The 16,355-nt window shown below is 39.8% G+C and overlaps 1 protein-coding gene across 1 annotated transcript; it reads right to left on the bottom strand.

Annotated features, from left to right (window-relative positions):
• Positions 1–822: 822 nt before the first annotated feature.
• On the bottom strand, positions 823–14,263 carry LOC307019978 (GTPase IMAP family member 8-like). Its single transcript, XM_079651073.1, has 3 exons — positions 14,122–14,263; positions 7,864–9,189; positions 823–2,255 (listed from the first exon to the last, which is right to left on the bottom strand). Exons 1-3 carry the CDS (start codon positions 14,144–14,146, stop codon positions 1,039–1,041), a joined length of 2,568 nt encoding a protein of 855 aa, XP_079507199.1. The 5' UTR covers positions 14,147–14,263; the 3' UTR covers positions 823–1,038.
• Positions 14,264–16,355: the final 2,092 nt, after the last annotated feature.

Here is a 16,355-nt window from a genome sequence, read left to right as displayed (position 1 = left end):
CCCCAAACTAAAGGCAAGTCCCCGCATGTGACTGTATACTCATGAAACGTGAACCTGCCTGAACTCTTATTCAGAGTTTTGCACATTTCACACTCAATGTGAACTCAACAGTCTTTTATTATGGACAATTATTGATCACTAGATGTTTGTCTTTACACATTCATTTGTGTTCCAACCTTTTCATATTTAATTACAAAATGCATTACATATGTAGATTTTAACCTTTTATTTTGCAAAAGCCAACATGGCCATGACGCCTTCAGTAATTGTGGAAAGCCAAAGAAAGCTTAATCAAGAGCTCTTTATCTGTATAACAATTTAAAAGCACATTTTCTGTTATGTGTAATTGTTTTTGGTTCTTTGGTGCATGCTCTCTCTCTCCCCTCCCTTCTCTCTTCTCCTTCTCTGTAGGGCTTGTATGTGGCATTCCCCTCCTGGCTGTAGACGAGGCACACCTCTTCCCAATCACCCAACCAACCTGCTCCATAAAAACCCAGTCCTCACTCCACTTGTCTGCCAGATAATTCCATGTCGTCAGATGAACCAGCGTGCCTCTCTGCAGCCTAGATCCATGATTTCCAGATATCCAGTGTTCTTTGCTCTCTGCTACCCAGCTATCTTCCTAGCTATCACTGCCTGCCTTTTTGTTTGCATTTTCCTTAAACACCTTGAACATTTTACCTGAATCAGTCTCTGCTTTGGGGTCCTTTAAATAACAGAGCATCACATTTTCATCATATTAATTCATGATATATATCTTTATATATGTATTTCTTTTTTTTTGTAAAAGTAATAGCAATCAAAGAACAAATCAGAGATCTTGGTTCTAGACAATTTATGACATGTGTTTAGTATTTGGTCACAACACACAATCCTTGAAATAACTGATATAACTATAAATCACACCAAACAAATAAATCAGAAAGGGGACTGAAGATGATCAAGGAGGTTTGGTAAATCTGCTGCTGTCCAGCATCAGAAGGTCAGACTGTCTCATGCAAAACATCTCAGTTGTCAGGTATTATCTAAAAAAGGAATCTATGAAATTGTACACCAAGATTTATTTTTCTCAGCTGCCTGTCTGGCCCTCCTTCCCTCCTCTTCTCGTATTCTCCTCCTCTCCTCCTCCATTTCTCTTTTGCTAGCTGCTTTTAGCCTTTCCTCCTCTTCTCTTATTCTCCTCCTCTCCTCCTCTATTTCTCTTTTGCTAGCTTCTCTCAGCCTTTCCTCCGCTTCTCTCATGTTCCTCCACATCTCCTCCATTTCTCTTTTGCTAGCTGCTTTTAGGCTTTCCTCTGCTCTTATTCTCCTCCTCTCCTCCTCTATTTCTCTTTTGCTAGCTGATTTGAGTCTTTCCTCAACTTCTCTTATTCTCCTCCTCTCCTCCTCCATTTCTCTTTTACTAGCTGCTTTTAGCCTTTTCTCATCTTGTCTTATTCTCCTCCTCTCGTCCTCCATTTTTCTTTCATGAGCTTCTATCTGCCTTGCTAACCTCTCACCATCCTCTTTGATTTTCTTAAATTGTTCCTCATGCTTTTTATCTAATCTCTTTTCCATTTCCTCTTCCTTTTTGCGTATTTCCTCTTCTCTCTCTTTAAGGATTCTCTGTTTTTCCTCTTCTAGCTCCCTCTCTGCTTCCTGGAACATTTCATTGGTGTAATGGCTTCCTCCGTTCTTCTCTGTTATCTTTCTGATCTTGTTGAGCAGCTCTCTGACCTGAGAACGATCCTTCTCCTCATTATTGAAGACGTGGTACTGGCCGTTACATCTGGCCACAAGTTCCTGCAGCTCTTCACTTTTCTTCAAGAACTCTTCGATGCGTTTCCCTTTGAGCACATCACCGTGAGTAAAGAGAATCATGCTGTATCTGTCTGCATCTTCTCCAAAGATTCCCTGAATCTTCTGCACTGCCTGTTTTTCTTCATCTGTGTATCTGCCCAGTTTGATGGCGACCAGGAAGACATGAGGTCCAGGAGAAGCATAGGAAACGCTCTTACCAACATCTTTTCTGGTCTTCTTTTCATCAATCTTGGTGTCAAACAACCCAGGAGTGTCAATAACCTTAACTCTTTGTCTATCAACTTCACCAAAGGCATACGCACAGTTTACAGTCAAGGAATCAAAAGAGAACTCTGATTTAAAGTGCTCTTTTCCCAGAATGGTGTTTCCTGTGGCGCTCTTCCCAGCTCCGGTCTTCCCCACCATCACAATCCGGAGTACGTCATTATTGTATATGTTCCATTCTGATCGGTGGGCTGAAAGAAATGAAGAAATATTTAGCAATCTCTGTATTTATAAAATGGTTCAACTACCAAATGAACAATGTTGACAGTGAGGGGGGTGGGCTTAAGATGGTGTAACTGCCAGTTGTGTTAAAAATGTATCAATTTGATTGTTTTTATGAGCAAACAATGTTTGTTTACAACTTCTTCCCAAGCTTCATCTACAGATTGCTTTGGTCTGGCTTTTCTCTTTACTGATTAGTTACAGAAACTTTGAACTTGGTGGCTATGCAAATCAGAAGGAGGGGCTCATTATCATATACAAAAAAGCACACATATTTGCGCATGTAGGCCCCTATATACACACATTTTAAAAATGTGTGTATATCCGCATGTATTTTCGCGTGTATATTCGTGTGTATATTCGCATGTATATTCGCACGTATATTCGCACGTATATTCACACGTATATTCGCAAAAAACGGGCGAAGTATACTGGCAAATAGTGGCACACTTGGCTTTCCATACATTGCAACACCGTGCACTCGGGGTTTCACCAACTAATCGACTAGTCGACTACCTTTACCACTAGTCGGCGCTGTAGGCCCGAGTCAACTGGTCGCGAAAAAAATGGAGGTAAATGAGGTGCTGCAAAATGCTACAAAACACGACATTATGTATGGCAGTACTTCAACGAAGATGTAACCAACTCCACAGTGAAGTGTCAGTTGTGTACAGCTGTACTGAAGTACAATACAAATGCATCTGCTATGCGCAACCATCTGAAGATGAAACACCCGCTGCCGACAGCTAGCACTAGCAGTAATGCTAGCACCAGTGAGCAACGGACCGACGTCAGCACTGAACAGAGGCAAACGAACAGCAAGAAAACACGGGTCAACAGTGATGATGAGCTACGGGATTACTGCCAGTGGACACCGCATATCCCCACAATGGATAATCCACTGGAGTGGTGGGCAGAAAACGTGCACCGCTTCCCCCGCTTTCGAGGAGCTACCTGGCTATTCCAGCCACAAGCACCCCGAGTGAGAGGGTTTTTTCCCTGGCAGGCAACACTGTCACCCGAAAGCGGTCAAGCCTCCTTCCCTCACATGACGATGCGTTGGTGTTCAAACCAAAAATATGGAAAGGTGGACGTTATCGTGGAGGACAGCGAATAAAGTGTTGCGCACTGGATTTACGTGGCATTTATGTAAACAAGAGTTTTTTGCTGTCAATTTTGGTGAGTCCAGTTACTGTTTGTTATTTACTCAGCCATGTAACACAAATTAAAATGCAGTGTTTAATGTTACTGTATGAGTTCCAATAGAATACAGTTGTAAACCTCTCTTTGTGTGTCTTTATTATGACGTAACGACTAGTCGACTAGTCGACTGCTATTTTGAAAAACGTGTCGACTAGTAAATATTGGTAGTTGTGAAACCCCTACCGTGCACACGGAGATCTGCCGGTGGAGAACAGAGCATTCAAAAGTGAGAATCTACAAGGCTCGATGTGGACAATACAGTAGGCTACTTGAGTAAAGGTATGTCATGTGTGCGAGCAGCCCATAATCCACACTTTACATACAATACATCAATGTTAATTCTGTTTCCAATTCGTTTCCTTTTTCACTTTACAAAATTACAAAAATAACCTTGTGCTTGGAATTTAAGAAATATTTGGACTGTTTCCATCAGTTAATTATAGGAAATATGACACGCTACATATCCAATCTATACATTTGTATTTAGATAAATTGCAATCATCGTTAACAATAAAGTTTATTCACTTACCATTTTGGGCAAATTTGCTGGCCATAGTTAGTTATGGAGGAGGGAGCCGTTCTGCTGCTGAGCAGAGGAAGTGAAGTTAGTCTGCAACAACACTTCCATAAACAGAGACTTCATGCAGCAAACCACACCCACACACTGCTGACATCACAGTCTGCAGTTCAGCTACAGTGGGATGATTCATAGATTAAAAAGTATAAAGCCTTCCCTTAATAAACAGAACAAGGGACAATGTAGCCTTGTGTGTTGAGATTTGTTTTAATTGAACAGACTACATATTTTAAATATAAGCCCTCGATGCTCTTTACATATCAACATTCACCCATTCACACACATTCATACAGAGCCAGAGGCTGCCATGCAAGGTGCTCAGGGAGACTAACATTCACAAACACTCACACACGTTGGCCATACCAATGTGTGGTTAAGTATCTTGCCCAAGGTCACATGGACATGTAGAGCTACATTATATTTACAATTTGAAGCACCTTCAGCAGTCTGCAGCTCTCAAAGTGTTTAATAAGAAACATGGACTGTTAGCTTCAGCATTTGGCATAATAGTGATTTAATCAAATCTGGCTTCCTATTATTAAAAGCAACACAAGAATCAACCCGACGCAGTCCGCCATTATTGTGGTTGTGAGTGGCTGGGAACACAACTGGGACTAAAAAGGAGAACCAGTTGAGAACCAGAAAAGCACGGAGCTAGAACCAAACTGGTTTGGTGGGAAGGGGCATGGATGTGTTTAAACTGCCATTTATTTCCCCGCTAGGTTTTCACGTTCATGTGATATGATTTTATTCAACCTCTTATTCAGGGTCTCAAATGATTGATACCCTTACTTTTTCCCATTAGAATGTAATTTACTTTGACTTTTAGATGACTGCCCTCAGTAAACCCTGCTCCCCCCTCCCTTCAGCATTTACAAGAAATGCTCCCTGTTCTTCTAAATCCCTCAACAACCTGCAGACTGTAGTCAACACTATGAACTGCAGCTCTCAGTCTCTGTTCATAACAGGATGTCATATTAAGCTGCACTCACAAGCTTGTAAACTTTCAAAACCTTCAGCAGGGCTTTGAAATAAACAAGTTGTTCTTCACTTCCTTTGGAATGTAAACCGTTGAATCCTCATACAAACTTCCATCATTCCCACAATGCTGTTTCAAGTGGAGCTCTTCCCAGCTTCAGTCTTCCCCGACATCACAATCCTGAGACCCTCATCATTGTATTTGATATCAGAAATGTCAATGCACAAACAGGATTTATTTTCAGACACTGACACACAGTCCAGATGAATGCAATTTTAGATGCTACTTTTATCTGACTATTTATAGTTTGACTCCAGCTCCTTCAGCAGCTGTTATGTGGGACTGATCCACACTGTTACAGCAGCCTGAACTTTGTCAAAGTGTTTTCAAAAGAAACATTGACAGGCTGATTCAGGATACAACATAATAGTGATTCAACTGACCATCTTCATTTATTTACTTACATTTATTTCCCCTCTGCTTTCACGTTCTTGTGATATGATTTTATTCAACCTCTTATTCAGGGTCTCAAATGATTGACACCCCTACATTTCCTATTAGAATGTCCTTTCACTGTTAGATAACTGCCCTCAGTAAACCCTGCTCCCTCCTGCCTTCAGCATTTACAAGAAATGCCCCCTGTTCTTCTAAATCCCACAAAAACATGAAGACTTTAGTCAGCACTTGGAATTGCAGCTCAATTGTCCCTTCGCCCTGCCACCTCTCCACAACTGCATATGGTCTTGTTCGTGCTTGTGATCATATCAGCTATGTGTGTGTAGTAGGGATGTTAAGATTCACCGATTTGCATCGGTTGAGAGAGTGCGCATCGATTGTAGCGTCTTTGCATCGGTAAAAAAACGATTAATTCATATAATATCCCCTCATCCTGTCAGCACTCCGCAGAGACGATCTTTGATCTTTGCTTCGCACTACGGGGGCAGAGAGTCTCAGTTATCAACACGCATGGAAGTCGAGGAGAAAGAGAAACACAGCGCACCGAAAAATACCTACAAATCAAACGTTTGGCAACACTTCAGATTTTTCAAGAAAGACAGATAACTTGAAAAATCGCTCGCAAATTGTAAACGATGCCGTGCCTCTTTAAAGTACACAAGTAGTACGAGGAACTTAGCAACGCACATAAAGAGGCGACGTGGGGTCTGCGGCTGAAAAGAGAAACCTGAAAGTTAGACATATGAGTTCAATCACTCTGTGAGGTGTTCTGTCAGAGAGTGGTGTTTAGTTTACAGCAGCCTGTGACTGCCAATAATAATTTAAATGTCTTCCTTACTGTAAGCAGTTATGAAATACCGGTTTGTGAAAGGTTATTTGTATTCTTTATTGTTCCTATAGAAACCACTGCTTTCTGCTCACTGGTGAGTTAGCCTATGAATGAGTGTTAAGCACATCAGGCTGGCAGCTGTATGGGCATTGCACTGTGGTAGTTGTTATTGCACATTGTTAATCATGGGCAATGCATCCTTACATTGTTTAACTGTGAGGTGTTTGTAAAATTGTACTTTACTCTGGAGACAGAGAACACTACTACACTTGTGAAAAAGCCAGTTTGTGAAAGGTCCAAGTATCATTGTAATGCTGCCAAGGATTTACATTGTAAAGATTTAAATGTTGCCGCCGAACAAAAGGCAAGTCCCTGCAAGTGACTGTATACTCATGGGCCCCACAAAATACCTAATACAGGTATATAAACTGATTTTAAATAAATGAAGCCACAGATTGAGTTACAACCTTTTATTGACATTCTTGAGTTTAATTACATAACGTTTCGTTAATACATTTAGGTTATGACATGTGTCTGAAACAAGTATGTTTCACCTTCACATTAATGCTCTTCTCGAAAAAAGTTAAACATTTTTCTTCAAACCCTTATAATGTTTAAAACAAAGATAATCAGCTCCAAAATAACTTATCTCAGATGTGTTGATGCAAACAGCTTGGCTGTGTTTTCAGAAGAATTGTTATGCTGCAAACAAATGTATTTAGCAGATTTTCCTTAAAGTTCCTCTCCAACGCTGTAGTGATTGGTTTTCCAAACCAATTAAAAAGTTCAGCTTTTATTGAAATTATTAAGTAGTTTTGGGCATTTCTGGGTACAAAGGTCAATAATGGAAAATCCTTAAAGTTACCACAATTTAAACGATCGGATTTAGCACACATTCATTTCCAGTTTGCTTTTAATGGGTTCAGGCATTATTTCTTCTTTTCAATGATGAGATGACATTTTTTATTTAGACCCAGTTGTGAATAATACTCTGATTTCTAATAAGATAGACCCTTAAAATTGTCTTTTAAATCCTTTATTAAACAACAGAAGCATATAACACACTCAATGTGAAGTAAACAGTCTTTTATTATGGGACATTATTGATCACTAGATGTTTCTCTTTACACATTCATTTGAGTTCCAACCTTTTCATATTGAATTACAAAATGTATTACATACTGTATGTAGATTTTAACCTTTCGTTTTTATAAAAGCCAACATTGACATTAAGCCTTCAGTTATTGTGGAAAGCCAAAGAAAACGTATTTGTATAACATTTTAAAAACATTAATTCATGATGTATATATTGTTCTTTTTTCTTGTAAAAGCAAAAGCAATCAAAGAACAAATTAGTTTACAGTACATTACTATAGTGTAGAATGTTAAGATCTTGAATCTGTCACCTTATTAGTATTTAATGTAACTCACCACTGAAATAACTGATATTACTATAAATCACATCAAACAACAAAATCAAAAAGGTGACTGTGAAGATTAACAAGGAGGTATTCCAGACGGTCAGACTGTATCATCGACGCCAAAAAGCCAAAGATATCACACCTTCTGCCACAGCGCTCACACCTTCTACCACAGCGCTCACACCTTCTGCCACAGCGCTCACACCTTTTTCCACAGCGGACCAAATTTTGCCAAGTGTTGAAGGGCTGTCCTCAGCATCCTTCCTGGCCTTCCTTTCCTCCTCTTCTCTTATTCTCCTCCTCTCCTCCTCCATTTCTCTTTTGCTATCTGCTTTTAGCCTTTCCTCATTTTCTCTTATTCTCCTCCTCTCCTCCTCTATTTCTCTTGAGCGAGCTTCTCTCATCCTTTCCTCCACTTCTCTCATTCTCCTCCACATCTCCTCCATTTCTCTTTTGCTATCTGCTTTTAGGCTTTCCTCTGCTCTTATTCTCCTCCTCTCCTCCTCCATTTCTATTTTGCTAGCTGATTTTAGCCTTTCCTCCTCTTCTCTTATTCTCCTCCTCTCCTCCTCCATTTCTCTTTTGCTAGCTGCTTTTAGCCTTTCCTCCTCTTCTCTTATTCTCCTCCTCTCCTCCTCCATTTCTCTTTCATGAGCTTCTATCTGCCTTGCTAACCTCTCACCATCCTCTTTGATTTTCTTAAATTGTTCCTCATGCTTTTTAGATATTCTCTTTTCCATTTCCTCTTCCTGTTTGCGTATTTCCTCTTCTCTCTCTTTAAGGATTCTCTGTTTCTCCTCTTCTAGCACCCTCTCTGCCTCCTGGAACATTTCATTGGTGTAATGGCTTCCTCCGTTCTTCTCTGCTATCTTTCTGATCTTGTCGAGCAGCTCTCTGACCTGAGAACTATCCTTCAGGTCATTATTGAAGACGTGGTACTGGCCTTTACATCTGACCACCAGTTCCTGCAGCTCTTCACTTTGCTCCAAGAACTCTTCGATGGGTTTCCCTTTGAGCACATCACCGTGAGTAAAGAGAACCATGCTGTATCTGTCTGCTTCTTTTCCAAAGATTTCCTGAATCTTCTGAACTGTCTGCTTTTCTTCATCTGTGTATCTGCCCAGTTTGATGATGACCAGGAAGACATGAGGTCCAGGAGAAGCATAGGAAACGCTCTTACCAACATCTTTTCTGGTCTTCTTTTCATCAATCGTGGTGTCAAACAACCCAGGAGTGTCAATAACCTTAACTCTTTGTCCATCAACTTCACCAAAGGCATTAGAACAGTTTACAGTCAAAGATTTAAAAGAGAACTCTGATTTAAAGGCCTCTTTTCCCAGAATGGTGTTTCCTGTGGCGCTCTTCCCAGCTCCGGTCTTCCCCACCATCACAATCCGGAGCACATCGTTATTGTATATGTTCCATTCTGATCGGTGGGCTGAAAAAGAATAAAGAAATATTTAGCAATCTCTTTATTTACAAAACGGTTCAACTACCACATGAACAATGTGGACAGAGAGGGGAGTGGGCTCAAGATGGTTTAAATAATATGTGTGACGATTGGGAAGACATTGTAAACAAACGTTGTTTGCTTGTAAAATCAATAAAATTGACACATTTTTAACACAACCGGCAGACGAGCCTAAGACAAGCCTTTCAGTTATAATGCCCAAATCAACACGCTCGCAGCGAACGTGCGTGAGTGTCCGAGCGAGCGAGCGAGAGAGAGAGAGAGAGAGCACCGGTACCGGGGAGAGTTGTTGTTAGCATGTGGTGCTAGCTGCGCTAACGGATATACACTGAACAAAAATATAAATGCAACACTTTTGTTTTTGCTCCCATTTTTCATGAGATGAACTCAAAGATCCAAAACATTTTCTATATACACAAAATAACCATTTCTCTCAAATATTGTTCACAAATCTGAAAAAATCTGTGATAGTGAGCACTTCTCCTTTGCCGAGATAATCCATCCCACCTCACAGGTGTGGCATATCAAGATGCTGATTAGACAGCATGATTATTGCACAGGTGTGCCTTAGGGTGGCCACAATAAAAGGCCACTCTGAAACGTGCAGTTTTGCTTTATTGGGGGGGTTTGGGGGGGTCCGAAAACCCTAGGGTTAAACCCTAACCCTAACATGTCACCCATCTCCTTGGCATAGAGTTGATCAGGTTGTTGATCGTGGCCTGTGGAATGTTGGTCCTCTTCAATGGCTGTGCCAAGTTGCTGGATATTGGCAGGAACTGGAACACGCTGTCGTATACGTCGATCCAGAGCATCCCAAACATGCTCAATGGGTGACATATTAGGGTTAGGGTTTAACCCTAGGGTTTTCGGACCCCCCCTGACCCCCCCAATAAAGCAAAACTGCACGTTTCAGAGTGGCCTTTTATTGTGGCCAGCCTAAGGCACACCTGTGCAATAATCATGCTGTCTAATCAGCATCTTGATATGCCACACCTGTGAGGTGGGATAGATTATCTCGGCAAAGGAGAAGTGCTCACTATCACAGATTTTTTCAGATTTGTTAACAATATTTGAGAGAAATTGTTATTTTGTGTATATAGAAAATATTTTAGATCTTTGAGTTCATCCCATGAAAAATGGGAGCAAAAACAAAAGTGTTGCATTTATATTTTTGTTCAGTGTAAGAAGATATTTCTACAACAAGTAGGCCTAGTCCTCTCCTGTCGGACTGAGAATCTCTGTGAGGTAAAGGACTCTGAGTGTTTAGATAGTTCACTTTAGTCTAAGTTATTTCAGTGGGTCTCAAACGTTTTGATCACAATGTATGTAAACAAATATTTCCAAAGCACACTTTTATAATTATTAGGATACATAAAACAGGTTTGAAATCATTCCAATGTATATTATAGCACAGTTAACCAAAAATATAATTTAAAGCTGGAGAGATTTAAAACAAATGCATAAATAAATGTTAACTAGGTCAAATAAGATATAAATGAACAACAAAAATAAAATATGTTACTTGTATTTGTTATTGGCTATGGTTTATTTATAGAGCCCTGATTAGAAGACCTTTCAATATTCAATTTCTCTTCACACAATACGTCTCCTATTTACACCATAACGGTGCACAGCTGATAGAAAGGGACTTGTAGTTTTTAAAGATAATACTGATTTTCTTTGAATATAAGAATGTAAATACTGAGCTGAGAGAATAGTCAGGGGTTTTGGGTGATGGGAGACACATCTATGGAATCACAACTTCAATAGCTTACCATTAAATGACGGATATACCTTTCTGTCTGTGATGTTTTAAGAATCAGATAGTAATGTGTATACACATCATATCTGATATATTACATTATGTATACCATATATGATATATAATACACATATATATATATATATATATATTATCAGCTATAATATTATGTGAAATATTATAGCAATATCCTGTACAATTATGTGAACACATGAATAAAACTACACCTCTTCAGATGTTATACATACATAAGTGTCCTACACTAATAATACAAAGTTGTTGTGGCATTGTATGCTGTGGGTTATTTGTAACATCTTCAGAAAATACCTTTCCAACTCCTCACCAGTTGACTGTTACAGGTCTATACAGGTTCATGGTACAATGCATAAGCTTCAAATCGAGAGACTGAAACTGTATTTTCCTTTACCGTTCTGTTTTAATTTCACAATAAAGTTAATAGTAATATTATGTTTTTTTAACTAGACCACTGTTTTTTTAACCCTAGTGGTTGAAGCACGGGATTGAATGTTGATGTTGAATATGTTATATTTGATGAAAACATTTAAATATTAAGAGTAACCTACATACAAAATAGGGGGAAAGTAGAAGGTCAATGATAGAAATATAGAATAGAAATATCAAGAAGATAATGTAGTGATCTCTACAATAAAACAGCTAGTGGACGACATCCAAAGATATCAATAGGAGGATTTGCAAAACAAACAAACTAATAAGGCTTTATTGAAACATTAAAGGTGGGGTAGGTAATTTTGGAAAAACCAGCTCGAGTGCGCTAGAATTTGAAAATACACAGCCGGAAAAAATCTGCCACTTCCTCACAGAGCCCCTCCTCCAACACACACGAACGCGCCCATGACCAATGAGGGCACGATATAAGTTTGTGCACAGATGGAAGGCTGACAGGCAGGTAGGCCATCCAGTTATTTTAGCCAGGCCGGCTAAAATGATTGGTCGTGCTTTTTACAGAACTACGGCTTCCACAGATTAACATTTTTTATGGATTTTTTATCAAAGCACTTCAGATATTCATTGCTATCGGGATGTTAAGAGCATTCCATGGAATATAACAACAAGTGTATCTCAAACCGGTTTCTCAAACTTACCTACCCCACCTTTAAATAATACTTTAAGTTAAGGTCTTCTTTTGAATAAGAACAAAACTTTGAGAGTATCAACAGATAAATATCAAGTCTGACAAAGTACTCAACGTAATTATATGTTTTACATTTGATAATACCAATGTGTTTCTTATCCCCTAAACCTCCAGGGGTGTACACAGTTTAATACTAGCAACTTCTAATTGTGGGAAATACGAAAATGTCTTTTAAAACTACAATTCCCAGTAGAGACGTGCCATGGAAAAAGTTGCGAAACACAATAGCCAGCATGTGTAGTTCTGGGGGGGAGGGGGGAGCTGGGCTGGTCCCGTTAGAGTCCAGTTTTGGATAGTCTGCCGTGGTTCCATTCAATTTCATAGAGCTGTTTGACGCTCGGCGTAAACTTGTCGCACTGCCACTCCAACATCCAATCACAGAGCTAACTAATCCATTTTAGTGGATGAGTAATGCAGATATCACTGTGTAATCATTTGACAGTGAGGAGAATATTATTATATACTTCCGGTTTTAATATGAAAACCTCGAGACCGGAAATACTTTTTTCACCCTGTGAGGGTTGACGCCAACTTTACATGGACGCTGCGTAAAGACGTAGTACACGTTCTCCTGGCGAGACCTCAAATCATCTTCGTAATATCTATCAAACTATAGATCCTGCACATCCACTGGACGTAGATTCTAAAAGTACAATATACACTTCTCGCTAGAAATCTAATCAAAAAGCATTTTAATGGCCAAACTATTCCACAATTTAGGATTTTCCAGAGAGGGTTATTTGTGAATACACGACTCTCCGGAGCGTTTGCAGTCAACGGGAGCATGTTGTTTCTTACATGACCACTAGAGATGCTACACTTTAAAACGTGAATATGGGTCGTATTTAGCTGCTGAACAATCGACCTATTTGGTCATTTTTCGTAGGAGGACAGGCTGTTCTTTATGTATATAATGTTAATACGTTTCTATTTTTGTAATGTTTTGGTCTTTTGTAGAGATTTTTCATATATTCTTTATATATTTAATTGTGTATTCCTTGGATACTCTATTGAATTTTTCTACTGTATGATTTTCAGGATAGCCAGCTAAAATCTTGCCTAGGGCAGCAAGTTGGTCAGAACCGGCCATTTATCTCACTTCACCTAATGTGGTCGGTGGGGAGATCTCTCTCTCCCCCCTCTCTCCCCTCTCTCTCTCTCTCTCTCTCTCTCTCTCTCTTTCTTGCTCTCTCTCTCTCTCTCTCTCTCTCTCTCTGCGGGGCAGCTCGCTCACAGACACGCTGCAGCACAGTGCACACAGAGACCTGCCGGTGGAGAACAGAGCGTTCAAAAGTGACAATCAACAAGGCTCGATGTGGTCAATGCTCGTTTTCCATTAGTATTTTCGCTTAAATACGAGGAACTAAAGGTATTTTGTAGTGAGGAAGCGTGTGGTGCAGTGGGTTGTGCGTTGGTGTTCAGATCAGCGGGTCACAGGTTCAAACCCCACTGCAGTCAGCATGTCGTTGTGTCCCTGAGACACTTCACCCCAAATTGCTCCTGTGGGGATTGCCCACAGTATTGAGTATGTAAGTTGCTTTGGATAAAAGCGTCTAACAAGTGACATGTAATGTAATTTAGTGGACCCATTTAGCTCTGGACTGTAGTGGAGCAGAATTACAAAGAAGCTAAATAAATTCTTAATTACCTCAAAATAAGTACAGTACATGAGGACATCTACTTTGTTACTACCACCACTGCAGGAATGTTATGTTTACTGGTAGGCCTCTACACTATAAATACAATAAATCAATGTTAATTCTGTTTCCATTTTGACAAAAAAAACTAAAAACTATAAAAATACTGTTAAAGTACCAAAACAGTAGTATTTGTAATTGTTTAGATTATAAATACTGCTTTGATCAGTTCATTATTAGGAAATATGACAAGCTACATATCCAGTCTTTAAATATGTATTTAGATAAGTTGAAATCATCATCAACAATAAAGTTTATTCACTTACCATTTTGGGCAAATTTGCTGGCCATAGTTGGTTATGGAGGGGGTAGCCGTTCTGCTGCTGAGCTGAGGAAGTGAAGTTAGTCTGCAACAACACTTCCTTAAATACAGACTTCATGCAGCAAACCACACCCACACACTGCTGACATCACAGTCTGCAGTTCAGCTAGTGGGATGATTCATAGATTAAAAAGTATAAAGCCTTCCCTTAACAAACAGAAAGAGGGGAAATACAGCCTCATGTATTCAGATTAGTTTTTATTGAACAGATTATATATTTTAGATATAAGCCCTCAATGCTCTTTACATATCAACATTTCACCCATTCACACACATTCATACAGAGCCAGAGGCTGCCATGCAAGGTGCTCAGGGAGACTAACATTCACACACACTCACACACGTTGGCCATACCAATGTGTGGTTAAGTATCTTGCCCAAGATCACATGGACATGTAGAGCTACATTATATTTACAGTTTGAAGCACCTTCAGCAGTCTGCAGCTCTCAAAGCGTTTTAAAAGAAACATGGGTTGGCTTCAGCATTTGGCATAATAGTGATTTAATCAAATCTGGCTTCATATTATTAAAAGCAACACATTTCATATCAGAAATGTCAATGCACAAATGGGATTTATTTTGAGACACTGACACACAGTCCAGATGAATGCGATTTTAGATGCTACTTTTATTGACAATTTATAGTTTGACTCCAGCTCCTTCAGCAGCTGTTATGTGGGACTGATCCACACTGTTACAGCAGCCTGAACTTTGTCAAAGTGTTTTCAAAAGAAACATTGACAGGCTGATTCAGGATACAACATAATAGTGATTCAACTGACCATATTAATTTATATACTTCCTTTTCTTTCCCCTCTAGGCTTTCACGTTCATGTGATATGATTTTATTCAACCTCTTATTCAGAGTCTCAAATGATTGACACCCCTAATGTCCCGAATGTATTTTCCTTTCACTTTTAGATAACTGCCCTCTGTAAACCCTGCTCCCCCTCCCTTCAGCATTTACAAGAAATGCCCCCTGTTCTTCTAAACACCAAAAAAAACTGCACGTACAGAGTGAAGTGAAGCCAGGCCTTTGAATTGCAGCTCGTAGTCTCTGTTGATCAACATCTCCTTATCTGAGGCCCTGATACTCCCAGTAGGGAGTGAGTCATAACCCCAAGTGAAGGAGTTCAAGTATCTGTGGGTCTTGTTCTCAGCTGAGCCAGAAGGCAAAGCTCTCAATCGAACTTTCCATCCTTATCCCTTCCCTCACCTATGGTCATTAAGGTTGTCCCGGACCCGAATACCGAGTGTGGACTGTTAGCTGGAGTGCCAGGTCACCCTTGAGCAAGGCACCAAACCCACATCTACTCATGGGCGCCGGACGACTAGCAGCCTCTTCCCTCTGCCACCTCTCCACTACTGCATGTGATCCTGTTTGTGTATGTGATCATATCAACTATGTTTGTATAACGTACAAATAAAACCAGAATGAAATATGTAATTTCCCCTTGGGGATTAATAAAGTATCTCTACTTCATGACCGGAATAACGAGATTGTGGATACAGGCGGACGAATGGTGGGGAGATGGAGGGATAATCTCCACGCTGACCAGGGAGCGCCTTGAAATCACCCTGTCAGAGCTGGTTTGTGAAGTATTGAGAGAACAATGTTGTGTATTCTTCACTCATTCTACTGGTTTAGTGTTAAAAACTGCAGCAGTTTACCAAATGACAAAGGTATGAATATTTTCAAAGGATCACTGATGACTGAGATGTTGTATGTGAGTTGCAATGTGTGAGCTAATTTAGGCCAGGTGCTGTGAAACAGAGAAAGATCAACTTTCATTTAAAACCTTGAAATACAGCACCCCCATGTGGCTGGTAAACAGTGGTTGAAGAAGAAACGGAACGCAATATTCTAAGGTATACATTCATCATTTTTATTCAAGAAATATTACAATACCATTATCAGTACATGAAGTACCAACAATTAGCCCATTAGGTGACATAAGACCCCACCTGAGTGTTATATATATGTTTTTTGTATTGTGTGCTAGTAGTATGAGTAGTAGTATTAGTAGAAATAGCATTGTAATGCTGCCAATGATTTACATTGTAAAGATTTAAATTGTGCCCCCAAAGAAAAGGCCAGTCCCCGCAAGTGACTGCATACTCATGGGTCCCAAAACATCCCTAATACAGGTACAACCCCCCCACACACACACACACATA

The sequence above is a fragment of the Notothenia rossii genome, assembly GCF_949606895.1.
Source record: "Notothenia rossii genome assembly, chromosome: 9".
NCBI classification, from domain to species: domain Eukaryota; kingdom Metazoa; phylum Chordata; class Actinopteri; order Perciformes; family Nototheniidae; genus Notothenia; species Notothenia rossii.
This window is presented reverse-complemented; position numbering and strand designations above follow the sequence as displayed.